Below are 27,440 nucleotides of genomic sequence, written 5' to 3'. Positions count from 1 at the left end.
CCTCTCAGGCACATGCTGAAAACCCTGGGTGGCTCAGCGTTTAGCACCTGCCTTTGGCAGGGTCTGATCCTGGAGTCCCATGATCGAGTCCTGCGTCAAGCTCCCTGCTTGGAGCCTGCTTCTCCCTCTGCCTCTCTCTCTCTCTATCTCTCTCTCTCTCTATCATGAATTAAACAAACAAACAAACAAAAAAAACTAGAACAATATGGCTTCCAGTGGATTCTTTTGGTCAAAGCAAGTCACAGTGTCAGCTGACATTCATAGGTGGGTAAACAGATTCTACCTCTTGATGAGTGGAGCTGTAAAAATTACATTGTGAAGATAGAGATATAAGGAAGCTTTAATTGGCCATCAATGCAAACAACTTACCACAGGGAGCTTCTAATACATTTATATTAATAGTATTTTAGTTGCTATATATTTAACTTGAGGTGGAACTTTTTTAAAAATTAGTTATCTCTTTTCATATTTTGGACTTCGATAAAAAGGGCAGCTCTCAATATAGCTCTTAGTTAAATAAAACTATGGACGATTGTAATGAGTTCAAGGATCTTGGGGCTAATCAGGGAAAAGATGGCTATGAGGTTGCAGTAGCACATAGCAAGCTATATTTGGGCATTACATGGACAGATTTGCATGAGAGGGGTTGTCCTTCAGAGCAGAAAACCTTCCAGAGATAATGACATAGAAACACTACCCAGAAGGGGAAGAGGGAAAAGGAACTCCCACAGGAGAGGGGGGTCAAGGAGAGGGCTTACCTATCTGGGTATTGTCACTCAGCAGCAAGATGGGGAGTCTCTGGGTCGGAGAGTTCTGAAGAGCAGCAGTGGATTGAGGTCTTTTACAGCCCTAAGGTTTATCTTATCTATGGGTAGCAGGTGTTGGTTGCAGTTTTGGGTGATATGCAAAGCAGGAAGGTTCTAAAAGGCTGAAAATATAGTCTTTGGGGGCAATATAAAAAAGAATTGGATGCCTAAGAATTTTTAGTTTGGATCCAGCAGGCTTTTAAGCTAATGGTGCTAGCCTGATGTAAGAAGTAAACAACATTATACAAGAGTCATCTTTGGTTTATTTATAGAACTATGTTAAACATATTTTACCATTTCAAGCATCCCTCCTTTTAGATAGCGAAGAAGAAAATCTTTGGTATGGTCTTGCAGTCATCCGGGACACCCAAAAGATAGGTTAAAATACATCATAATAGTTTGGGATTTGAACTTTGGGAAAACAGTATTGGAAAGAGTTCTTAGAAGAGCCAAAGTATGAGCAAAAGTCATAGATGTCTTTAGAGTACAAAAAAAAAATGTAACACAGCTACAACAACATTAAATATTAGGAATACCAGATTTTGCAAGAAGTATATCAGAAAGAACAAAAAAATAATTACAATAAAGGGAATATTTTTGTGGTATAAATAGCTTTTGTTTTCTAGGCAAACTATATTGAAGGCACTAAATGATTTTTTGTTAAATAAAGAGCAGAGTATGGATTCAAAACTCAGGCTGTCAATGTAACAGAAAGCAAATCAAATTCTAATCTTACTCTTTTCGTATAGAACTTAAATAACATTTTGTAGTCAAGGATCATTCTCTATTTTATGATTGAGCTCATCAAAATTGACTTAACTTGTTCAAAATTTGATATATTTTATAGCTTCTTTTTAAATCTATTATTTGTACATATAAATCATTTTACATCAAGCCCTCTATAAATTATTCTTCAGCCTCAAGTTTCCCTTTCCATTATTTTTAGCGTTCCAGTTATTTAGAAGCATACTATTGATCAAAGTCTGTATGTCTAAGGCCTAAGATAACATTTTTTTTCTTTTTAAGTTGATAAAAACAGAAAAAAAATCCATCATTTTATAAATGTTTGCAATTCTTCATAATTCTTTTACTTAATATAGTTCTAATCACTCATATTAACTATAGCTTTTAATCAAAATAATTAATTTCAATTCTCTCTCATTCTCTCCTTTTCACTCATACACTTTTCACTTTTCACACACTTTGACTAAGAACTCTGTGACATTCAAGGCAACTTAAGAGACCAGCAGAGCTCTTGTGCTTCAACAATACATATCACATACCACTTTACAGTCATATACATCCCTTTAAGATTTATTTCTCTTTTCTTGTTAGAGTAAAGAACTTAGGGTATAAACTTGGCTCACTTGGGTATTTCAATAACACTTTTCTTGGGATGCCTTGGTGGCTCAGCAGTTGGGCATCTGCCTTCAACTCAGGGCTTGTCCTGGGACCAGGATCTAATCTCACATCGGGCTCCTTGGAGGGAGCGTGCTTCTCCCTGTGTCCATGTCCTGCCTCTCTCTGTGTCTCTCATGAGTAAATAAATAAAGTCTTAAAAAAAAAACCCTCTTATTTCTTCTGAAAGAAAGAAGTCAGGAACTTAGAATTCTTTAGATTTCACTGCAGGTCTTGAAACTCTGGACAGCCAGAAGTAATCATTAACATTTTATCTACATTACCAGTTTATCTCCTATATCAAGGCCCATTCATAAAAATTGGTATATTAATGAAACAAAAATCCTCTTAGAAGGCAGAGCTCTCTTCTAAGCTATACAAAATCAATGTTAATTTAAACAAACTGAAAAATTTGCTTCATTTTCTTTATCTTTTCTGGATAGCTTTGTCTAAATGGGGTATTTCTCCAGAACACAAAATGATATAGTTTTGACTCATTAATATAAAAAAGTTTTCTTGGGGATCCCTGGGTGGCTCAGTGGTTTCGCGCCTGCCTTCGGCCCAGGGCGTAATCCTGGAGTCCCAGGATCGAGTCCCACATCGGGATCCCTGCATGGAACCTGCTTCTCCCTCTGCCTGTGTCTCTGCCTCTCTCTCTGTGTGTGTCTCCCATGAATGAATAAATTAAATCTTAAAAAAAAAAAAGTAAAAAAGTTTTCTCAAGAAATGGAATGAAAGAACCAGTCACAGATACAAAAGAGCTGTAGTAACGAGAACACTATACCGAGCTAACTTTTTTTCTCTTGCAAGGAGAGTAAGAATTTTTTTCATTTACACACACAAGCATGAAGAGAATGAACAGACTTAGTTCTACATCTTTAACCATAGGTCAAAAGTAAATATGGAACACAGTTTTCTGTGCCTGAGCAAATTTCACTGATCAGTTGTGGCTACTTGGGAGTAGGAAGGGAGTCAAAAAAGATCTCTAAGAAATACTTGTTATAAATGTCTCTTGATGTGGAGCTGATCTTCATTCTAGTGGGAACAAAATTGTCTTTTAAATATTTTTAGCTATACTGGTGTTCAAACAACATATAATATAAGGCAATATCATTAACTTCAAGGCTTATAATAAAGACAAATGAAAAAGACTGAGCTGGGATTCCCTGTCATCCACCATCTACCACCCAACAGAGACTAGATGTGTGGGTGAAATAATTAAAATTAGACTCCCAACATTTTAGTCACTAAGGGAAGAAAAATAATGCCCATTGTACAAAGTAGAACAGGATTTCTCAAGAACCAGCCCGATGTCAGGGCTTGTCATGATTTCCATCATGGTCGCTTACTTCTGTGATCCTGTAGTCCATGACTTCAGCAATACACTATCATGCCTTTTGATTGAGAGTGTTTGGAGAATAAAATAACTTTTCAGATGATTGGTAAACAGAGTATCAGTGCCAAATAATTTTGAAGTAGTCTTTAGTTTAAAGTAGCTTCTGGGATAGTAAAGTTATTTTGACTAACTTGTTCTGTCATATGAAAATATTTTGTTCCTTAAATATTTTATATTACTCTTTTAAATAGTTATGGATAAGCTTTGAAAAATTTGCTTTCTTTTGGATTTCCTTTCTTCAGAAGTTTCATTATATATATGTTATATTAATTCTGGCATGTTCAAACTTCTTTGGAAAATCCTATTGACATGTTCAGGTGATGTATACATGAAACCTATATACAAATTATAATACATTTCCTATTTTAATACATTTAGCATTAAAATGAATTTAAGACTTTTAAGAAGTGGTTATTTTTCTTATTAACTATAATAAGGAAGTTTTATATTTATATTTTATTTTTAGGATAAAGTCTATTCTAAGTAAAAGTGGGAAGCTTGACAATAAAGTTAAAAGAATTGGACCACACATAGAAATCTTCCAAGTGTTCCGGGAAAGGACCAAATTTGTAAATATCAAAAAAGTCGTTAAAATGGTCATCCTAATGCAGGCCTATGTCAGAGGATGGCTTGAACGCAAAAGATTCCAGAGAATAATGGTCAAGGTAAAGCATGGGTTAAATATAATGTATATAAATTTTCTTATGTAGATTTTAAGCAAATAGAGTTTTGAATAGTTGCCTGGTTAATATATCTATGGTTTTTCTAAATAAAGTTCTGACTACATTCTTTGCATTGAGAAAATGCTATGAATTATCTATTCTGCTGACAGTTTCAGATTTTGTCAAACTAGAGAATCTGAACAAAAGGCCTGGTTTAATCCTTAATTCAATAGTTCTGGGACCATTTTTATTCTAAGGCTGGCACCGTCTGTTCTTGCATTAATTTTGTTTCACCGTTTTGTTATCTGTTCATTGTCTGTATAAAACAACTTTGCTCCACTTCCCACACTCCTGGATACTCTTTATAGTGTAAACATTTAACTCAAAAAGAGCTCTAGACACACCCACACACCTGAGCAACTTTCATAAGCAGCAATCTTGACTTTCAAAATAACTATCTAGGATCTATTTTGTCTGGCAACCATTAGTTTATTCTTGGTATCTATGAATATGTTTATGCTTTGTTTTTTTGGTTCATTTGTTTTGTTGTAGATTCCACATAGAAGTGAAATCATGCAATATTTTTGTCTTTTTCTGCCTAACTTATTTCAGATAGCATAATACCCTCTGGATTCATCCATGTTGTTGAAAATGGCAAGATCGCATTCCTTCTAATGGCTGAATAAATATTCCATTGTATCTATCTATCATCTATCTATCTATCATCTATCATCTATCCATCATCTATGTATCAATCACATCTTTATCCACTTATCTATTGATGGACATTTAGGTGGCTTCTATATTTTGACTATTGTAAATGATGCTGCATTGAACATAGAGATGCACAGATATTTGAATTAGTGTTGTAGTTTTCTTCAAAAAATTCCACAAGTGGAATTGTTGGATTGTAGGGTAGTTCTGTTTTTAAGTTTTTGAGGACTTTCCATACTATTTTCTAAAGCAGCTGTGCCAATTTACATTCTTACCAATAATGCATAAGGGTTCCCTTTTCTCCACATCCTCATTAATACTTGTTATTCCTTATCTTTTTGATAGTAGCCATTCTGACAGGTGTGAGGTGATACCTCATTATGGCTTTGATTTGCTTTTCCCTGATGGTTAGTAAAGTTGAGCATCTTTTCATGTACCTATTAGCCATCTGTATGTCTTTGGGAAAACATTTATTCAAATATATTCTGCCCAAATTTTAATTGGATTTTTTTTGAAATTGAGTTGTATGAGTCCTTTATGTATTTTGAATGTTAACCCTTATCTGATATGTCATTTGCAAATAATTTCTCCTATTCGTTTCTCCTTTTTCATTTTGTTGATGGTTTCCTTTGCTGTGCAAAAGCTTTTTAATTGGAGGTAGTCCCATTTGTTTATTTTTCTCCTGTTGTCATTGCCTAAGGAGACAGATCTAAAAAACTACTGCTAAAACCAATGCTCAAGAGCTTACTACCTGTGCTTTCTTCTAGTTTTATGTCTTCAGATCTTATTTAAGCCTTTAATACATTTTGAGTTTATTTTTGTTTATGTTGTAAGAAAGTGAATCACTTTCATTCTTTTGCATGTAGCTGTCCAGTTTTAACAATTAATTTATTGAAGAGACTGTCTTTTCCTCATTTTATATTCTTACCTCCATTTTAATAGATTGTTTGACTTTATAAGTGTGGGATTATTTCTGGGCTGTCTATTCTATTCCATTGATCTATATGTTTTGATCTCTACAGTTTTGTAGCATAGTTTGAAATCCTGAAGCATGATACCTCCAGCTTTGTTCTTCTTTTACAAGATTGTTTTGGTTATTTCGAGTTGTTTGGTTCTGTAGAAATTTTAGGATTATTTGTTCTATATTTGTGAAAAATGCTATGGCTATTTTGATAGCGACTACAATGATTTTGTAGGTTACCTTGGCTGGTATGGCCATCTTAACAATATAATTCTTCTAATCTATGAGCATAATATGTTTTTACATTTATTCATGTCATCTTCAATTTCTTTCATCAGTGTCTGATAGTTTTCAAAGAACAGTTCTTTCATTTCCTTGGTTAAATTTATTTCTAGGTATTTTATTCTTTTGGATGCTCTTGTAAATAGGATTGTTTTCTTAATTACCTTTCTGATATCTTGTTATTACTATAAAGAAACATAGCTTATTTCTTTATATTGATTTTTTAGCTTACAACTTTACTGAATTCATTTGTTAAATCTAATAGTATTTGGGTGGAGTACTTTGTGTGTGTGTGTGTGTGTGTGTGTGCCTGCTTGCTTTAACAAGAGAGTGGGAGAATGTCATGGTCACTTGCACTTGCTGGTCCCAGCCAAGGAGTAGAGCAAAACTTCAACCATTCATGCTCACAGGCTTTAGCAAAGGACCAGGAGAATGTTGTGACTGCTCACATTCATGGGCCCCAGCCAGTGCCACCATCATCCAGCCCCACCAGCCTTAGCAAGGCATCAGGATGGCACTAAATCTGCACATACCTTCCTGTGCTAGCTGGGTGAGGGAAGAATGCAAAAGTGGCATCTTCCAGTGTCTCCATCTCTGAAGAGAGTCCCACCTGTCCCCTGCCCCTTCAGCGCATGCTGTAAGATTAGCAAAGGAATCCCTTTCACATATAGTATAAGTGCTTTTCAAATGGCTGCCTTTGTGCTGTGTCCTGGGATGAGTGAGACTGTAGGCGAGCCTTTTAGAAGGAGAATTTCTTTTCCCTACAGCCCTCGGTGTCCCTTGAATGTAGGCCCTACTCATTTTGATATGATCCTTTTATCTCTTGTTGTAGTGGAACAGTTCTACTGGTTTTCTTTTTCAGAGAGAATTGTCCATATGTAGCTGTAGTTTTGGTGTGTTTGAGGGAAGAGGTGAGTTCAAGATCTTCCTATGTCACCATCTCAGACCACCCCCTATACTACCTGTATTGATGAACTATCCTACCATCCATTGTCCAAGCTATACCTGGAGTTTCCTTAGACTCTTTTAACTTCCTCACTTCCATATTCAATTTATTATCACCAGTAAATTACTTGTGTTGCTCTTCCTCTCTTTGTTTCTTGTCACAACTTCTACTTATCAACCCTCACATGGAGAACTACAGTTGTCTCCTAATTATTGTCCTTGCTACATACCTTCTAATCTGTCACATCCAATTAAGGAAATTGCACTCTGATTACCTTATTCCATTTCTCATAATCTTTTAGTGGCCCTATTTGCCTGTAGGAGATGGTATGAATTCTCTAAGATATACATATGACCTCCCTGGTATGGCATTTGCCCACTGTTCATCTTCATCCCATTATGCTTCCTCACTCATACCCTGTGCTTTAGCAAAGCCCAAATTCTTTAATTCCATGACTGTTTCCTATTGTATCTTATGTTCTGATGTTGTTCTCTTAAGCTGGAATGCTCCTCCTTCTTAATCTTCTGATAAACTCCAACTCATCTTTCAAGATCTTTCTTAAATATATGTACTGAGACATTGTCCCTGGTCCATCAAGCAAAAATTATCTCTATTCTTTTGGTCATTATTGTGCCCAGGTATCTATATTGTGATCTTTGTTTACATGTCTGTCATAAGCAATACAAATAAGTTAACTATTAGGGAGTACATGTTATTTTCATATTTATAGCACCACATTGCTGTTTTGGCACATAATATACAATCCTATTATTTTAAATATCTGCACTTATTGTCTGCTTTTTTCTTGTTTATTTAGTTGTTTGTATATGTTTACATGGTTTCTGTTTTGTTTGCTACTGTGTTCAAATGCCTAGAATAGTGCTTGGTTCATGGTAAGTATTCAACAAATATCTATTGAATGGCTGTTTTAATTCAACAAGATATAGTTATAGAAATTCACCAGGGTACTCTAATGACTTACATTTATATATGGAGAGAAATAATATATATGTATATATGTAAGCATATAAAATATATATTATATATCATATGTATACATATGATTATGTATTTATATTATGATTTAGTTAAATTATAGCATTTCCTGCTACTGAAGGGAACTATAAAGTCATCCATCACCTCTGGGAGAAAAATGAGTCTAGTAAACTTAAAGAAAAAGAATGGGCCCAAGATCATGATAAAAAGGAGATACTGACAAGGAAAATGTATTTCTATGTAGAGATAGAATTTGAAATGAAAAGAATGGGAGGCACTTTTAAAGAGTTGGAGCCAATATACACTAGATTGTTGACTTTGATTTGGTTATAAAATTTGCTATGGTCATTGCTTTTCTTTTTTGTTCTATCCCTGGTATGGTGCTTTGTATGTTGGATGGCTGCTATGTTTATATGGTTAATGTTATCTTGCCTGCTTTTGAACAGCTAATGCAGCAGGCCTGTGATGCACACATTGTCAGGTTCCAGGGCCATGTCTATGTGCAGGGTTGTTGTTGGGGGAATTCTTGATAGACTTTCTGCTCTAGAGGCTGCACAGAAGTCACTGGATAATTGTCAGTATCCTGGCGATCCCTCTGCTGGAAAATTTCCATAGTCAAATTGTTTGGCTGCTACTTCAGAGCTTGTAGTTGTAGACAGTGTCTACTAGAATGTCACTTTGAGCTACCTCAAGAGACTGTACAATTTCCATAATTTCCAATGAAATTCTCCAGTTTGGGTTTATTTAGAAATAATGAAGCAACACTGCACTATCATATCAGTCATAAAGGTACTATAGAGATTGCTGCATTTAACTATTAGCATTATTTATTTCCACCATTCAAAGTGTACTTTGCCTTTTAAAAACTCTGTGTTATTTGTTTGCATGTGTTTTGGAATAAGTAGTAATGATCTAAAAAAAAAAAAAACCCATTTTTTTCTCATTGTGATGCCTTGAAGATTTTACATAATTTCAATATTTATCATTTAAATTTTAAAATTCTAGTCTTTTTCCAAAAATGCTGAAATTCTAGGGCATTTGAATAGCTGATAGTTATAATAGGAAAGTGTTCAAAATTATCTCTGAATAAATATTTGTTGAATAAATAAACTCGGAATAATTCTGGAAAAATCTGAGTTTTAAGGTTACCATAACAATATCCCATGCATAGGCCAGTGGTCTTTAACCTTTTGGAGGTCACAGAAGCCTTTGAAAATTTGATAAAGACTGGATTTCCTCTTATTATCTCAAAATGCAAAACAGAAACAATAAGAAAATCCTGAAATCCATCCATGGACAGGTGACCCCATGACACAGGTGACATGGAACAGAAAAGATGTATTACATAAATGTGTTAGCTCCTAGTTACCAGGAGAACTATGTTCATTTATTTAAGATTACTTAAAAAGATTTTTGATAACAGTTACTATGTACTGAATCCAGTTTCGTATTTGTTATGTGATTTCATAGAGCATCTAGTCTAGAGAGACATGCAGATAACTGAGGAAGTGTTAGGTACCATCGGAGAACTTAGAAAGAGTATTTAATTCAAACAGCTGTGTCTGGTGTGGGCAAACAGCTGTGTTTGGTGTGGGCTTGGATAGTGCCAATACATTGAAATCTAGAAAATCAGGAGTAGTTATATTTTGTCAGATAGACCCCCATAGACTGAGAGAGTTGTAGGCACAGTGAAAGACAATATCAGTGACCACAGGTGAGATAGAACAATGAGAGGCTGAGAGTTGGCTGGGAGGATACTGGCAGTAGAGGAAACTGAGATGGCTGTCAGATTAAGCATGTCCTTAAAAACCATGCTAAGGAGTTTATGCTTTTACTTAGTTTATGGGAATGAATGACTTTAAAGCAGATAAGTGACATTAATAGATTTACCTTTTAGAAAAATTACTGACTGGGCAATGAATTGGGGAAGAAGGTGACACAATTAGAGGGAAGACAATCACTATGCTTTTTCAATAATTCAGTGTGTGATAATGATAGCTTGAGTTAGGGCTGGAGAGATGGAGCAAAGGATAGGACATTGGGTTTGAATGGATTTAAAGATAAGAGAGAGAGACGAGTCAAGAACAGTTCCTCAGTTTTTGTGCTTTTTGTATTGGGCTACCTGGTGGATGGTTGTGAAATACAAGATTTAAGAGGAGAGCAGATAGGAGAGGGAAGGAAAGGAAAGGAGTCCAGTTTTCAACACTGACTTTGAACTACCCATGGGAAATCTATGAGATGTCTGCAAGGCAAAAAGTATAGGTCCAGAACTCAGAAGGAAGATTGGGCCATGAGGAAACATTTAGAATTCATCAGTAGTTCTTAAATTCTTTTCCACCTTAACACACTTGAGGAAGACAATAAAACATTCCCACTCATGAAAGTAGCCCCAATTAGGAGTGATTCTCATGTTATCTGTGAGGAAGCTCTTTATTCAGGTGACTGGTTGGCTCTCTTCATTCAGGTCTGTGCTCATTGTTAATTATCAAAAAGCCTGCTCCATACTACCTTGTGAAAAATAACATCCAGTCTGGTCACTTCCTATTCTATTTAAAACACTTCAAGCCTCTTACTGACACCCAACACATATATATTTGTTTATTGGATTGTTGTTCCTTCCATTACAGTGCAACTCCTTGAGACAAGAATTTTGCCTTTTCTGTTCAGTAATCTGTTCACAAAGTCTAGAATATTCCTGCTACATATTAGGTTCCTAATTAATTAATTAGATAAATTATGTAAGTTAAAATAAATTATTTTCAACATGATGGAGGATGTATAATAGCATATTTGGGTCAGAGGATGTGAAGTTTGAGTTTTTTTTCCTAAATATTATGAATTAGCTCCCTGACCAATGATGGCTTCCTGTACTCTGCCCCCATCCATAGATTTGAGGTCATCATTAGTGATAATAACTGAAACCATGAGATTCAATGTGCTGTCCAGGGAGAGTATATAGATTAAGGAGAAAAGCATGTAAAGGGAAAAGCCAATGTTCAAGGGGAAAGCAGGAGATGAAGAATCCAGTTATAGTGAAGTAATAGCCAGAGAGGTAAAGAAGAAAACTGGAATATGCTAGATCAAGGAAATTCAGAGGCAGTTTAAGAAAGAAGGTGGAGTCACTAGTCTCCAATGCTGCTAGGAATGAAGGTCTAGACAGAATTTTCTATCTTTACAACAGTTAATTCATGGATGACCTTGGCAAGTTTCAGTGGAGTGATGTGTGGAAAGCAAGGAAGTGAAAACATCTAGAGAAGATAAATATGAAGTTTTAGGGTAGGATAGTTTATGATGGAAAATATTTAATTAAGTACATTTAAATGCTTATTATAAAAGCCAATAAGAAAGGAAGTTTGATGGTATAAGAGAGATAAAGATAATCCATATAGGCTAAAAATATTGGAAGGCGTGTGTTTATAAGACACTTGACAGGATTAGCCTTAGAGAAGAGAGATGTATTTCTCTGTTGTAAGACCAAAGAATGTTGCTAAGTGTTTAGATTTGGTGATAGGAAGTTGAGATAACAATAATCTAATGTTTTCCCATTGGTTAAAATATGGGACAATGTCATTTGCTAAGAGCGAGCATTTAGAAGGTGAGTTTGAATATTTGAGGAGATTGAATTCCTACAGAAAATGGCAAAAAGAGAAATATATATAAAAACACAGGTAAATTTTCAGACCGCTTGAGAACCCAGGTGAAGTTGGTGATCAAGAATTGAAGTGATACCATTCCTCTAAGTTGTTTAGCTATCTTTACTAGCTATGAAAGTAAGGCACAGAGAGTTAACGACATTTGTCTAAAGATGCACATCCAGCCAGTGGCATACTTGAAATTTGAACATCACATCTAAGTCTGTCTGGTTCCAGACATTTTAAAACATTAAACTATTCTAGTAACAATAGTATTCAATGCTCATTGCAAAATGGTGGAGTCTTTTCTCAGATCAGATCATAGCATTGGAGTGTCCTGCCAAAATTAGGTTAAAACTCCCTTCTGATACTGTAGAGCCAGTTGGGGTGTGCTCACATCAGGGAGATGATGCAGAGGGCCACAGATATATTGATATAAAGGTTAAAAGTTGTGTAGTAATCAGAAGCTGCTACTTAAATTTGCAGAGGCACATGGAAGGAAGACAAGATTCAGTGATACAGTTGAATGTACCAAGAATGTACTAACAGTCTTTATACTAAGCAATTTGCAGTAGAAGGATTAAGCATGTGCTTCAGGTATATAATAATCATTCTGACCAATATCAAAGTGAGTGGCAGGTGATACAGAAAAGAGGCCTGGTGAGAGAAGAACCAAACCCAGGAAAGAGACATTTGCTTTAGCTACCTAAATGTGTGCTACCTTATGTGTGGCTAAGGGCTTTACTAATTCTTTAGTGGGTGAGGAGGTGAATTTATATTTGTCACATTTATATATATATATTTTTTTTTTATTACATATATATTTTATATATATTTTATAATATATATTTTATATATTATATATATAAATCACATTTAACATTATTTGTGGCTTGTACACTTGTGTGTTTACGTATGTGTGTGTAAGATAGCAATTCAGAATATTACATTTTTGTTTCATTGGGTTTTTTTAGGTTTAAAAGTCTAAAGTAGGTTTAAAAGTCTAGTTTTAGTTTTAAAAACCTTTTCCCTTTTCCTGCTTTAACAAGATTTTTGTATAAAGGCCCTTTTGGATGTCATATGTAAGTGTTTAGATAAGGTTAGACTGTAGTTAATACATGTAGGCAAGTTGTAGGCAAGTTTTCTGCTTATATGTCTAAATATTTTTAAAAGTTAAAAAGTTAGATTGTGGAAACATTTGATACAGCTTGAGTGTTAAAAAAAACTCAATATGTAAAGACTTTTATAAACTGATAAGAAACACACTCTAATGATAATGGAAGAAATAAGTAGAAGACACAAAATAGTACTTTACTGTATGAGAAGCATAAATGGCAAATAAATATGAAAGGAGAGCACTCGAATTAGTAATCAAAGAAATTAAGCCCCAGTAAGTGTCATAATGTAGTGGAATTCTCCAAACAAGCAATCCATGTGTTACTTATTTATTTATTTATTATGTTTTATTTTATTTTTATGTATTTATTCATGACAGACTCAGAGAGAGAGAGGCAGAGACATAGGCAGAGGGAGAAGCAGGCTCCATGCAGGGAGCCGGATGTGGGACTCGATCCCTGAACTCCAGGAGCATGCCCTGGGCCTAAGGCAGACAGACGCTCAGTAGCTTAGCCACCCAGGCATCCCTCATTACTTTTTAAAAACAAGACATGATAATATCAGACAAAAGAGAAGCTGAAAGTGCATACTGGAAAGAATTTTAAACATTGATATATGGTAACTATGATATATTTACCCTTTAAGTCAACAAGGATTGGAAAATTATAATTACTAATTTGCAGTGAGTCTTTTATATTCCAATATTGCTTTTGTAAATATCAATTTTTACATTTTTCTAAAAAATTTTATCTTGAGAAATGTTTAGAAATATGGTGAAAGGTTTACATACTGAGATGTACATAGCACTGTAGTGGAGGCATATTTTCATGCAGAAGACTGGCAGCGAGTCACACTGTAGGAGGAACCATGCAGATGGACCCTTATAAATTTATCTGACTCAACTTCTTAAACATGAAAACCTAGGTAACTTTTTGAATGCCTCAGATCTGATCCCCTACAAGACAGGTTGTATCCCCAAAAATGGATTTATTAGGTTTGGAGGGAAGACACTTCAGTTGGATTTGATGGCTGCCCAGTGCTCCTGCTCTCTTAGCAAATGTCATCATCCATTTAGGAACTACTCTCCAACCAGGATCCTTTTGGCTCACATTCTAAAGGCACAATGAAAACATTGCTTGATTCTTAATTATAAGCAAAAGAAATCTACCAAAAGATTTAAGCAGAAAGATATTGAGTAGAATATTGGGCAGAGGTTTGGAGAACTAAGTTCAAAAACGTGAAAGGGGGCAGCCCGGGTGGCTCAGCGGTTTGGCACCGCCTTCAGCCCAGGGCGTGATCCTAGAGACCCGAGATCGAGTCCCACATCCAGCTCCCTGCGTGGAGCCTGCTTCTTCGTCTGCCTGCGTTTCTGCCTCTCTCTCTCTCTCTGTGTGTGTGTCTCATGAATAAATAAATAAATAAAATCTTAAAAAAAAAAAAAAACGTGAAAGGATGATGAGGGTTAGGCAGCTCTCAGGACTGCAACCACAGCCTTTACAGGAGTCTAATGCAGATACTGAATCCTGGGTACTCCTGTCCTTGAAAAATTGATATTACTGCCACAGTTACTCTACCACACAAATAGATTTACCTCTGTTTTGCTCCAAAGCATTACTAGTTTTGATTTAAAAATCTGGTACTAATGTAGATAATGAACAAAACTTCAACAAAGGAAGCTTGGGTCATTAATATCAAATTGTGGGAGGTTTGTTCTGCCTCCTACTAAAATTCATATAATAGGGAATGCTCTACCAGTGTTACTAGTATAACCAATTCATTATTTTTTCTACAAGCTACGAAAGCCTATTGAATAAAAGGCAGATTAAAAATAAACATTGAGAAATTTTTTTAAATATTGAAAGAAATGTAGTAGGAAAGAAGCCAAAACCTCACAGAATGCATGAAAAAACAGTAAATTCAAATAAATTAAGAGGGATGTAGTATATAATTAAAAATGTTGACCCTGGAGTGTCCTTGTTTCAGTTTCAAAATCAATTCTGCAACTTGCTAACTTATTAGCTATTGCAACTAACCACCCAATAACTGGGAAAGTTATTTAAAGATTTTTTGCTTCAGTTTTTTTCCTTGTAAAATGGTATACAAAACACATCAAAGGAAGGATGATTCAGAGGGGAATTTATGAACTTAAATACAGTCTTAAAAAATTGCAGTCTTAAAAAATAATGAAAATAGGTGAATTAAGTCTTTAATTCAGAAAGTCAAGAACAGGAAAATATTGCTTTAAAAAGGAATTAATAGAGATAAGTAGATAAGTTAATGAGCCAGTAAATATAAAATGTAAAAATAATTGCATTGATAAAATGGAACTTTATTTGGTTAAGAAAAAAAACCTGAAATAAATTAATTTTTATACTTTAATTTTTAAAGCTATTGTAGTATAAAATAGAAAATGTATATATAGAAAAATATAGTCACAGTTAAAAGGTAAACTGATAAAATTTGCACATATGCTGAAAAGGATTAGTTTATTTAACAGAGTTTTACAAATCAACATGAAAAACCTGAAGACATCCAGTAAAAAAATAAGTAAAATTCACTAATATACAATTTTCAAAATAAAGAAAATAAACAAGGATTTGGGCACCCCTAGTGAATAGCTTAGGCAAGAATCATCATACAGAATAATATCTTAATAAAACCTTTTTATTTCTGGCCAAGTGGGTTACACATTATTGAAATCTGGAAACCATGAAAGTATCCATCATTGAACACTGTATGCTATGGGAATTATGAGTATTTGATGACAAAGCAGCTCATAATGAAGCTCTCTGAACTTCGAGGAGATTATCTCATTCTACAGTGCATGTGTTTAGCCAACCTAGACAATAAACATCAGCAAATACATCTATAATTTAATAAACTGGGTGAAATTGATGAAATGGGAAGGGCAAAACCATATTAAATGTATATATATAGAAGAAATATGTAAAAATGGGGCTTTACTGTCTATATTACTGTTTTATAGGCTTTGTCTCATGGACCAAATTTGAGAGCAGTTATAAACATGTATCATAGACTGATCCATCGTGTTAAATATCGTCTTGGCCTTTGGAGGACAAGACAAATTATTAACTTTGCAGAGCTAGAAGAATGGATGGACAGAAAAAAATGTAAGTGATACAGTCATTTCTCATTTGGTTTTAAATTTGGAACTGATTTGATCATTGAAATTTTATATATAATTTACATATAATTACCCATAAAAGCCAAAGTTAAATCATATTTTATATGGCTGACAGCTATTTGCATTTTATTTTTTAAAGCGTTTTAAAGTTTTTATTTAAATTCCAGTTAACATACAGTTTTATATCAGTTTCAGGTGTACAATATGGTTTAATACTACCATCCAACACCTGGTGGCTATTTGCATTTTAAAGTGATATGTTATAAATAAATACATGAATGAATGAATGAAGTGATATGTTGTATATTTGATTTAATTTATTAGGATCCTTTGTTTATAAGCAACAGAAAACCCATTTGGTTAATCAAAGCAAAAAGGAAATTTAAAAGAGAGAGAGCATCTGATTGATTTAATTTGAATCATGAGTCCAACACTTTGTAATGGGAGGGCAGAGAACTTTTCTTGAGAGTTGCACAGAAGCTCTATCCACTGCTTACAGTTCCCTTAAGTTTCCTTTAGTTCCCCAAAGGAAAACTGCATATTGCTAACAGAAGAATAGCTAATGGACACCAAGCAGACTAAATAGATATCTATTATGTGTTGCATGTTAGAGTTGAAATTCTGTCCACAGAACAAGTTCCTCAATTTATATCTTAGCTTTCAGAGAGCCTGGTTCCTATTATATTTAATTAATTTACATTGCTTAGGATTAGAATGGACATTACAGCCACTACTTGATTAAAAATATAATAAAGAAGGCTTCTGGTTTCTGGTTCCACATATAGGGAGCTTAGAAATATTCACTCCATCTTAACAACAAATTAAAAAGCTGAATAGAGTAAAAAATTAACTTCTTTAATAGATCTATAAGAGAAGGGAAGATACAGGGCAAACTTCTTCCCCCCAAATTAAAAGGACAAATGTGCAAATACAGAGTTGCAGCTTATTAGAGCAGAGACGCATGAGCAGAAATTGATGTAGGAAGAAACAAGTGTTGGCAAGGATGTGGAGGAAAAGGAACTCTTATGCACTGTTGGTGGGAATGCAAACTGGTGCAGCCAGGGTGGAAAACAGCATGGACATTCTTCAAAAAATTAAAAATAAAGCTACCCTACAATCCAGTAATTACCCAAATAATACAAAACACAAATCTGAAAAGTTAAAAGCATGCATATATTTATTGTAGCATTATTTGCAATAGCCAAATTATAGAAGCAAAGCAAGTGACCACTGATAAATTACTGGGTAAAGAAGACGTGGTATATATATACTATGGAATATTACCCAGCCATTAAAAAAAGAATGAAATCTTGCCATTTTCAACAACATGGGTGGATCTAGAATGAATGTCAAATAAAGTAATTAGTCAAAGAAAGACAAATACTATGATTTCACTCATATGTGGAATTTAATAAAACAAAGAAATAAAGAAAAAAGTGAAAAACCAAAACCCAGACTCTTTAGAAAACAAACTGATAGTTACCAGAGCAGGGAGGGGTGTGGGGGATGGGTGAAATAGGTGAAGAGGATCAAGAGTACACTTATCATGATGAGCACTGAGTAATGTATAGAATTGTTGAATATAGAATCAATTCTATATCTGAAACAGATGTAACACTATATGTTAATTATACTGGAATTAAAATAAAATTTAAGAAAGAAAAAAAATTGGTGTAAAAACCGATGCCAGATAGCTAAAATGAACCATCATTAACAAATAGCAAGAAGCTCGGTGTGAACAATTTTGAGAGTTAAAAGCTCCAGGAGGACACAGTCATAAGAAGGCCATAACAGTATTTTGATATTGACCTCCAGGAGTTTGACCAGATTCCCATAGTAAATATCAGATAAAGGAAACCATTTCAAAATTTGCCAGAGGACACTCTTCTCAAGAAGGCCTACCTTCAGGGGAAATTAGTTAATCAGAGCCTAACCTGGTAGGTTATTTGAGGACATACCTGACTTGATAAAGAGAAACACCCAACTTCAGTCCATTCTGTCATCCTGTCTCATTTATAAAGGGGGAGGAAAAAAACTGAAAAGTACTTGTATAGTTCACAGTCCAGAGACATAGGGTCACTAAGAGAGTGAGACCTAGTCATAGGTCTATAGAATACTTCCTCCCACACTTTACCACCACATTACTAAAGGCCTGTTTATAGCAGTTCCTTTTACCTGATATATCATGTCTGGCTATGAAGAAAATATTACAAAGTATACAAAAAGACAAAAAGCACAATCTGAATAGACAAAGCAAAAATTGGAACCAGATATGTTGGAGTTATCAAACCAGAGATTTAAAACAGCTATGATTAATATACTACAGGCCTAATGGGTAAAGTAGACATCATGCAGAAAAGATGGGTGATGTAAGCAGAGAGATGGAAATACTAAGAAAGATCCAAAAAGAAATGCTAGAAATAACACTGTAATAGGAATGAGGGATGCTTTGATGGGCTTATTAAGAGATTGGACATGGCTGAGGAAAGACTCCCTGAGCTAGAGGATGTATCAGTAGAGTCTTTAAAAACTGAAAAGCAGAGTTAACAAAGATTGAAAACAAATAAACAAACAAAAAAACCCTGAGCAAAATATGCAGGGGCTATGGGACAACTACAAAAGGAGTAATATATGGAAAATGGGAATACCAGAAGGAGAAGAAAGAAAAGGACAGAACAAATATTTAAAACAATAAAGACTGAGAATTTCTCCAAATTATTCTTGGACACCAAACCACAGATTTAGGAATCAGATTAGGCAACACTAAGTGAATACATTCCAAAAACTACACTTATTTTTGGTGTGGGCATATCATCTTCCAACTACAGAAAATCAAAGATTAAAAAAAATCCTGAAAGAAAACAGATGGAAAGAGCATTTTACCTATAGAAGAAGAAAGATAAGAATTACATTCAATCTATTTGAAACTATTTAAGCAAGAAGGGAATGAAATATTTAAAGTGATGAGAGAAAAAAACCCCAACAACTTAGAATTCTGTAGCCTGCAAAATTATCCTTAAAATGAAGGACTTTCTCATACAAACAAATATTGAGGGTGTTTGTTGCAAGTAGGTCTGCCTTGCAAAAATATTATAAGTTCTTTAGAAGAGAAGGAAAATAATATAGGTCAGAAACTCAGATCTACATAAAGAATAATAATGAAGAAGAAATAAGAAGGTAAAATGAAAATTTTTATTTTTCTTATTCCAAAGTGATCTAACAAATGACAGTTTTTTCAAATAATACTAACAATGTACTTAGTCTCCATCAGCTTATGAATATAGCTTATATGCTTATATATGCTAATATATGTGTGGTTATGTATGCTTATATATAAGTGAAGTGAATGACAGCAAGATATGGGGATGGGGGAATAAGTATTAGTATTATTTTGTTAGTATAAGGTATTTACACTACCCATGAAGTGGCAGAGTGTTATTTGACAATGGACATGGATTAACTCTGATTGTGTATTGCAAACTATAAGGAAACCACTAAAACAAGTAAAATCAAAAACAGAAAAGAAGTATAACAGATATGGTATGAAAGGAGAAAAAATGGAATCATTTGCATGCCCAATTAAAACTACAAAAGGCAAAGAAAAAGGAAGGTAAAAATAAGAACAAAGAACAAAGTCAACAAATAGAAAACAGTAATAGATATAGTGGATATTGTTCCAAATGTATCAATAACCTCTTTGAAAGTTAATGATCTAAAAGCACCAATTAAAAGACAGAAATTGTTAGAGTAGATTAAAAAACACGACCTATGTATATTGCCTATTAGAAAGCCACTTTAAATATAAAGATATCTATAGATTAAAAATAAATGGAGAAAATATACCATGCTGATGCTAATCAAAAGAAAGCAAGAGTAGATGTATTTAGTTTAGACAGAGAAGACATGAAAATAAAGACAGCTATAGGGGTAAAGAAGGGCATTACATAATGATAAAAGGGTCAATTCTTCAAGAAGACAATACAATTCTAATTGTGTATGTGCCTAACATTGAGTGTCAAACTATGTGAGACAAAAGATAGAACTGTGAGGAGAGATAGAAGAATCCACTTTTACAGTTAGAGAATTCAATACCCCACTCTCAGAAATAGACAGGTAAAGCATGCAGAAGATAGGAAATGGCATAGTTCACCTAACAATGCCATCATTCTACTGGACGTAATTGACATCTCTAGACTTCTTCATCCATCAACAGTAGAAGACATATTTTTCTCAAGCTCATATGGAATATTCACCATGATAGATCATATTCTGGGCCATAAATACACCTTAACAAGTTTAAATAATAGAAACCTACAATGTGTGCTCTTAGAACACAGTGAAATGTAATAGGAAATTAGTAATAGAAAGATAATTAGAAAATTCCAAGATATGTGGAGATTAAACAACCTGCTTTTATATAATACATCAAAAAACAAATTTAAAGAGAAACTTAAAAATATTTTGAATTAAATGAAAATGAAAAAAACAACTTAGCAAGATTTGTGGGATGCAGCAAAAGCAGTGCTTACAAGGAAACTTATATTATTGAATTCATGTAGTAAAAAAGAAAGATCTAAAATCAGTAATCTAATTTTCCACCTGAAGAAACCGGAAAAAAGTAGAATGAATTAAGCCCAAAGTAAACAGAAGAAAAGAAATAATAAATAAGATACAGTGCCTGCCTGGCTCCGTTGGTTAAGCATCTGCCTTTGGTTCAGGTCATGATTTTAGCATCCTGGGATCAAGTCCCGCGTTGGGCTCCCTGCTTAGCATGGAGTCTGCTTCTCTTTAAATCCCTCCTCCTGTTTGTGCTTTCTCTCTCACTCTCATACTCTCTTTATTAAATAAAAAAAAAATTTAAAAAAGAAATAGGATAAATCAATGAAATTGAAATCAATAGAGAAAAATTAACTGATGTAATAGCTTCTCTTTTGAAAAGATCAATGAAATTTATAAACCTCTAGCTAGACTGATGAAGAAGAAAATAACAAGAACACACATTATTAATATCAGAAATCAGAAAGAGGAAATGTTTCTATAGATCCTTTGGACAGGGATCCCTGGGTGGCGCAGTGGTTTAGCGCCTGCCTTTGGCCCAGGGCACGATCCTGGAGACCTGGGATTGAATCCCACGTCAGGCTCCCGGTGCATGGAGCCTGCTTCTCCCTCTGCCTATGTCTCTGCCTCTCTCTCTCTTTCTCTCTCTCTCTCTGTGACTATCATAAATAAATAAAAATTAAAAAAAAAGATCCTTTGGACATTAAAAGGAAAATGAGGAATACTATGAACAACTCTATGCTTACAAATTTAATATCTTAGATGAAGTGGATCAATTCCTTGACGGACACAATCTGCTGAAACTGAAACAAGAAGAGACAATCTGAATAGGCCTATATCTATTAAAGAAATTGAGTTGATAATTAATAACCTCCCAAAACAAAAAGCACTAGGCCCAGATGGATTCACTGGTGAATTCTACCAAACATTTAAGGAAGAAATTATACTAATTCTCTATAATCTTTTTAATTTTTTAAATTAATTAATTTACTGGGAAAGCATGTGAACAGGAGGGGAGGGGCAGAGGGAGAGCAAGAGAGAGCATCTTAAGCAGGCTCTATATCTACTGTGGAGCCTGACTGGGAGCTTGATATAATGACCCTGAGATCATGACCTGAGCCAAATTCAAGAGCCAGATGCTTAACTGACTAAACCACCCAGGTGCCCCAATTCTCTATAATCTTTTTCAGTAGTTAGAAGGAGAAGGAATACTTCCTAAGTCATTCTATGAGGCTAGCAACTAGTCAAAGACCTTATAAGAATATTACAGACCAATATCTCTCTGAATATAGATATAAAAATCCTCAATAAAATTATAGTAAATCAAATCCAAAAAAGTAAAAAGTATTATATACCACAGCCAAATGGGATTTCTCCAAGGTATGCAAGGCTGGTTCAATATTTGAAGATCAATTAATGTAATCCATCATATCAATGGGCTGAAAATGAAACATCACATGGTCATATCAATAGATACAGAAAGAGCATTTGACAAAATCCAATATCTATTTATAACATAAGATCTCAGAAAACTGAGGGTACCCTACAGCAAATATTATACTTGATGGTAAGTAACTTTCCATCTCTTCCACCTTTCTCAGTAAGATCAGGTACAAAGCAAGAATGTCTTCTCTCACCACTCCTTTTCATACCATACTAGAAGTCCTTGATAATGCAATAAGGCAATAAAAGGACATAAAAAGAATACATATTGGAAAAGAAGAAATAAAGTTATCTTTGTTTACATGATTGTACTGTGTGGAAAATCTGAAAGAATTGACTAAAAAACCTCCTATAACTAATAAGTGATTATAGTAACAATACAGGATACAAGATTAATATCCCAAAGTTAATTGTTTTTGTAAATTCTTTTTTTTTTTAGATTTTATTTATTTATTCATGAGAGACACAGAGAGAGAGAGAGACAGGCAGAGGGAGATGCAGGCTACATGCAGGGAGCCCGACGTGGGACTCGATCCCAGGTCTCCAGGATCACACCCTGGGCTGAAGGCGGCGCTAAACCGCTGAGCCACCCGGGCTGCCCTGTTTTTGTAAATTCTAACAATGAACAAGTGGACTTGAAATTAAACAATAACATTTACATTAACACGTCCAGAATGAAGTACTTAGGTATACATGTAGCAAAATATGTACAAGGTCTCTATAAGGAAAACTACAAAACTCTGATACAATCAAAGAAATGAATAAATTAGGATAGATATTTCATGTTGATGGTTAGGAAGTCTCAATATCATTAGGAAGTCAGTTCTTAATTTGATTTATAGATTCAATGCAATCTCATCCAGAATCCCAGCAAATTATTTTATGGATTTTGACAAACTGATTCCAAAGTTTATATGGAAAGACAAAAGACCGGAATAGCCAACAGAATATTGAAGGAGAAGAACAAAGTTGGAGGATTGGTACTACCCAGCTTCAAGACTTATTATAAATCTACAGTTATCAAAACAGTTTGGTATCGGTGAAAGAATAGACAAATAGATCAATGGAACGGAATACAGAGCCCAGAAACAGGCCCCCTTAAATATAGCCAAGTGATCTTTGACAAAGGAGCAAAAGAAATATAATAGAGCAAAGATGGACTTCAAAAATGATTCTGGAACAACTGGCTATCCATATGTAAAAAAAAAAAATCTGAACACAAACCTCACATCCTTCACAAAAATTATATCAAAATGGATTGTAGACCTAAGCATAAAACTATAAAACTTCTAGAAATTAGCATAGGAGAAAATATATATGATCTGGGATATGGTGCCTTTTTAAATACAACGCTAAAGACATGATCCATTAAAGAAATAATTGAAAATCTGGACTATACACAATTGGAAACTTCTACTTTGCAAAAAACAATGTTAAGAGAATGAGAAGCACATGCTGGGAAAAATATTTGCAAAAGACACATCTGATAAAGACTGCTATTGAACATATATAAAAACAACTCAGGATTAATAAAACGAACAACTTGGTTAAAAAATAGGCCAAAGATCTCACCAAAGAAGATATACAGATGATAACTATTTGGAATGATGCTCCATATTGTATGTTATTGGGGAAATGCAAATTAAAACAGTGATATACACTACACCGCTATTAGAAAGGCCGAAATCCAGAACACTGTCAGTATCATATGCTGGTAAGGATGTGGAGCAACAGGAACAATCATTCATTATTAATGAGGATGCCTGTGATACAGCCATTCTGGAAAACATCTTGGTGGTTTCTTATAAAACTAAACATGCTGTTGCCATATGATCCAGCATTCATGCTCATGGTATGGAGGCATCAAAAAATTTATATCCACACAAAACCTGCACATGGATGTCTATATCTGCTTTTTCACAATTGCCAGAGCTCAGTAGCAGCCAAGATGTCCTTCAGTAGATGAATAGATCAACAAATTGTGGTGCATCTGGACAAAGGAGTATATTTACAGTAAGAAGAAATGAACTATCAAACTAGGAAAAGACATAGAGGAATCTTAAATGCTATTAATCTTAAATATTACTAAACCAAAGAAGCTAAACTGAAAAGTCTATGTACTGTATGCTTCCAACCATATGACATTCTAGAAAAGGCAAAACTATGGAGAAAATAAAGAGATTTATATTTGCCAGATGGGGTGAGGAGGGAGGATTGAATTGGCAAAATATAGAAGATATTTAAGGCAGTGCATCTATTCTGTACAATACTGTGCGATACAATAGTGCAGAGATGGATATGTGTCAGTATATATTTGTCTAAACCCACAGAATGTGTAACACCAACAGCGAACTATGGGTAGAGTGTGAGCCCTAGTGATTATGACGTGTCATCCTTGATAGCAAATCTATAACTTCGTGAGTGATGTTGATAATGACAGGAGGCTATACATATATGGATGTATGGGTTTATGAGAAATCTCTGTACCTTCTTTATTTTGTTGTGAACTTAAAACTTCTCTTAAAGAATTGTCTGTAGGGGCGCCTGAGAGGCTCCATTGGTTAAGTGCCTGCCTTCTGCTCAGGTCATGATCCCAGTGTCCTGGGATCAAGCTCCCTGCTCAGTGGGAAGCTTCTCCCTTTGCCCCTCCCTGTGCTCACGTTCTCTCTCTCTCACTCCGCATGCTCTTTTTCTCTCAAATAAATAAATAAAATCTTTTTAAAAATTCTTTGAAAATAATAAACAAAAAACAATAAACTGATGCAGGTGAATTATATTTAATTAAAATCAGCATCTTACTGCTTTATAATGTAAAAGTGCTACATTTTTGGTAATGTTTCATCTAATCATAAGACATGTATTTCACCGAGGACTGTAAGTTCCATGAAGACAAGGGCTGTGTCTGTTAACATTCATTAATGAATAACCATTCATTAAATGCCTGGCTTATGAAAGGGCTCAGAAATATTTGCTAATAGTTTTCTTTAAGTTTATTACCTATGCTAAAATTATGTGTCAAAAGATATTTACAGAGGACCAGAATTCTTTACATTAGAATGACTCCTTTTCTGTGGCTAGAGGTTAAGGAAAGAAGTCAAAGAGAGATATTCTATACAAGTTATAGAATTAAGCGAGATCAAGTAACCCAGTCCAACAGCTTGATTTCCACAGAAAAAAGCAAAAAGGAGCAGTGTTGGAGATGAAAAGATGGGAAGAAGGGAGAAAAAGAAAGCACATGAGGGACAGAGGCAAAGAAAGAGAAAACCTTTCTCTCATTAGGTAGCTGCTGGGACTCCTTTTACCTAAAAGCCCTTTAAAAAAGAAGTCAGAGAGAGAGATTATACCCACGTGCATTCAGATTTTAGGACTTTTATACATTATCTCTGTACCCATTAGTACAAAATTCAGAAAGATAGTTTTTTAAAAAAAAATTGAGGATTTTACTAAGGGTTGATATATAACATTATATTAGTTTCAGGTGTACAACATGATCCAATATTTGTGTACATTGCAAAATGATCACCACAGCTAAGTCTAGTTAACATTGGTCACCGTACATAGTTACAAAAAATTTTTTTCTTTCATGGGAACTTTTAACATTTACTGCCTTAGCAACTTTTAAATATGCAATATAGTATCATTATAGTTAATAAAGATATTAATACCTTATTATGGTTAATAATTTTAAGTTTTGTAATCAAGTATGAATATACAATATTATACTTTTATAAAAATAATTACTAGGACCTTACAGTTATTACATTGGACGCTTTTTCCACTTATTTTATTTTTTAGGTACTGACTACCAAATCATATATCCTTTCCAAAATACTCCCACTATTTTACAGTTAATCTTGTCTTCATCCTCAAGTCTATCACTAAATTCATTTTTTTTAACCTTATAGAATCTCGCTTATTTTTTTGTTTTACTTTCTTGCCACAATTTCTCCTCTTTGATTTGTAACTGCAGATTTTACTCTTACTGTACCTTAATCTTACAGTTTGAAAAAAAAAAAAACGTGGTTTATTTTTCCAGGCTGGACTTTGGTGGTTTCTGGCTGAAAAGCACTTTGAGTTGAAGTCTTAAAGAAAGTCTGAGGGGAGCCAAGTGGATCTATGGAATGTTCTAGGCAGAGGGAGCTGCAAGCACAAAGGCAGAAAGTTGGAGGCTATTAGTGTTGGAGGAAGCTATTACTATTATTGGTATGGGGCAATAGGAGAACAAAATGAGATGGGAGATGTAGCAGGGAGTGGGAGCGTAGGCTGTGTCAGGCTTCATAGACTGTTGGTTGGGAAGCCCACAGAGGACTGTGACCTGAGAGCTATGATGCAACTTCTACTTGAACACATCCCTCTGGCTGTTTTGTGGAGAGTAGGCTGGCATGAGGTAAGTACATAAAGGAGTCCAGTTGGGACAGACAATGCTTTGTCCAATATAGGACCTAAACAGTAGAAGAGAATTAGCTAAATGAATGATTTAAAGAATTACCAAGTAAGGCATCCATTTGTACTAAGGGCTAAAGTAACTCAAGAGTCCATAGAGTTTGCTAGTTCTTATTTGCCTTTATGTTCCTCAGAAAATTCTCCATCCCTTTCATATGTGGATTGTTAATTAGGTAATATTTGGCAGGTATCTATCTACATACATTTTTAATACTCAATAACTAAAAAAATTCATTTAATTTTTATGATTAGAATTTTATATTGACTGTAATTGAACCTGCCTAGAAAATTAATTCTGCTAGTGTGTTGGTGAACATTTGTTTTTCAAGCATAATATACTGATTAAGTGCATTATCATCTATTAATGTAATTACATGGCTATAATATTCATATGTGTATCAGTTTGATCTAGTGAGAAGCATCTAAAATTAATTAAATGAAAAACTAATAAGAGTAACATACACTTTTTCAAGGAAAAATACATTTACTTAAACAGAAGAGTTAAAAGTTACATTCTTTGTGTGCTAGTTTGGGTTTCTCCAAAATCAGACCCTGGGACAAAACATGAAGTATAACTTATTTATTTGCAAGTAGATCCCAGTAAATACTGATAGTGGAATGAAGTAAGACAGGGAAAGGATGGATGGAAGTCAAAAAAGAATGCTTGATTAGGCGGGTTACCATCAACTGGAGCTAGATCCCTCTAGGGAAGAGTGTAGGCAACTTTCCTTGAGTGCTGGCCCATTTTCCCCCAACTCCCAGTTGAGGGAGAACCAGTGATTGAGGGCCATGGCATTAGGGGCCTGAATTCCCTGGCACTTCTGGTTTGCTGCACAGGTGGGCAGAGTGGAGTCCTGTAGCCAGAGGGAGCCCTGAGGCAATGAAATGAGATGCTGGCAAGTGAAAGTCTGGTCAGCTTGCACAGCAATGTAAGGGGCGAGGC

General features: G+C 34.6%; 1 protein-coding gene across 8 annotated transcripts in view; it reads left to right on the top strand.

Moving 5' to 3' along the window:
* The window catches only part of IQCM (IQ motif containing M), a 428,712-nt gene that overhangs the window by 210,617 nt on the left and 190,655 nt on the right, over window positions 1-27,440 (top strand). For all 8 annotated transcript variants that reach the window (XM_072773567.1, XM_072773568.1, XM_072773561.1 and 5 more), the window contains 2 exons: window positions 4,067-4,265; window positions 15,896-16,040. In XM_072773567.1, the coding sequence (XP_072629668.1) occupies window positions 4,067-4,265; window positions 15,896-16,040 (344 nt within the window). The remainder of the gene's footprint in view (window positions 1-4,066; window positions 4,266-15,895; window positions 16,041-27,440) is intronic.

The sequence above is a fragment of the Canis lupus genome, chromosome 13 (genome assembly GCF_048164855.1).
Source record: "Canis lupus baileyi chromosome 13, mCanLup2.hap1, whole genome shotgun sequence".
Classification (NCBI taxonomy): domain Eukaryota; kingdom Metazoa; phylum Chordata; class Mammalia; order Carnivora; family Canidae; genus Canis; species Canis lupus.
The sequence above is the reverse complement of the archived record's forward strand: the minus strand, read 5'-3'. Positions and strand labels throughout refer to the sequence as shown.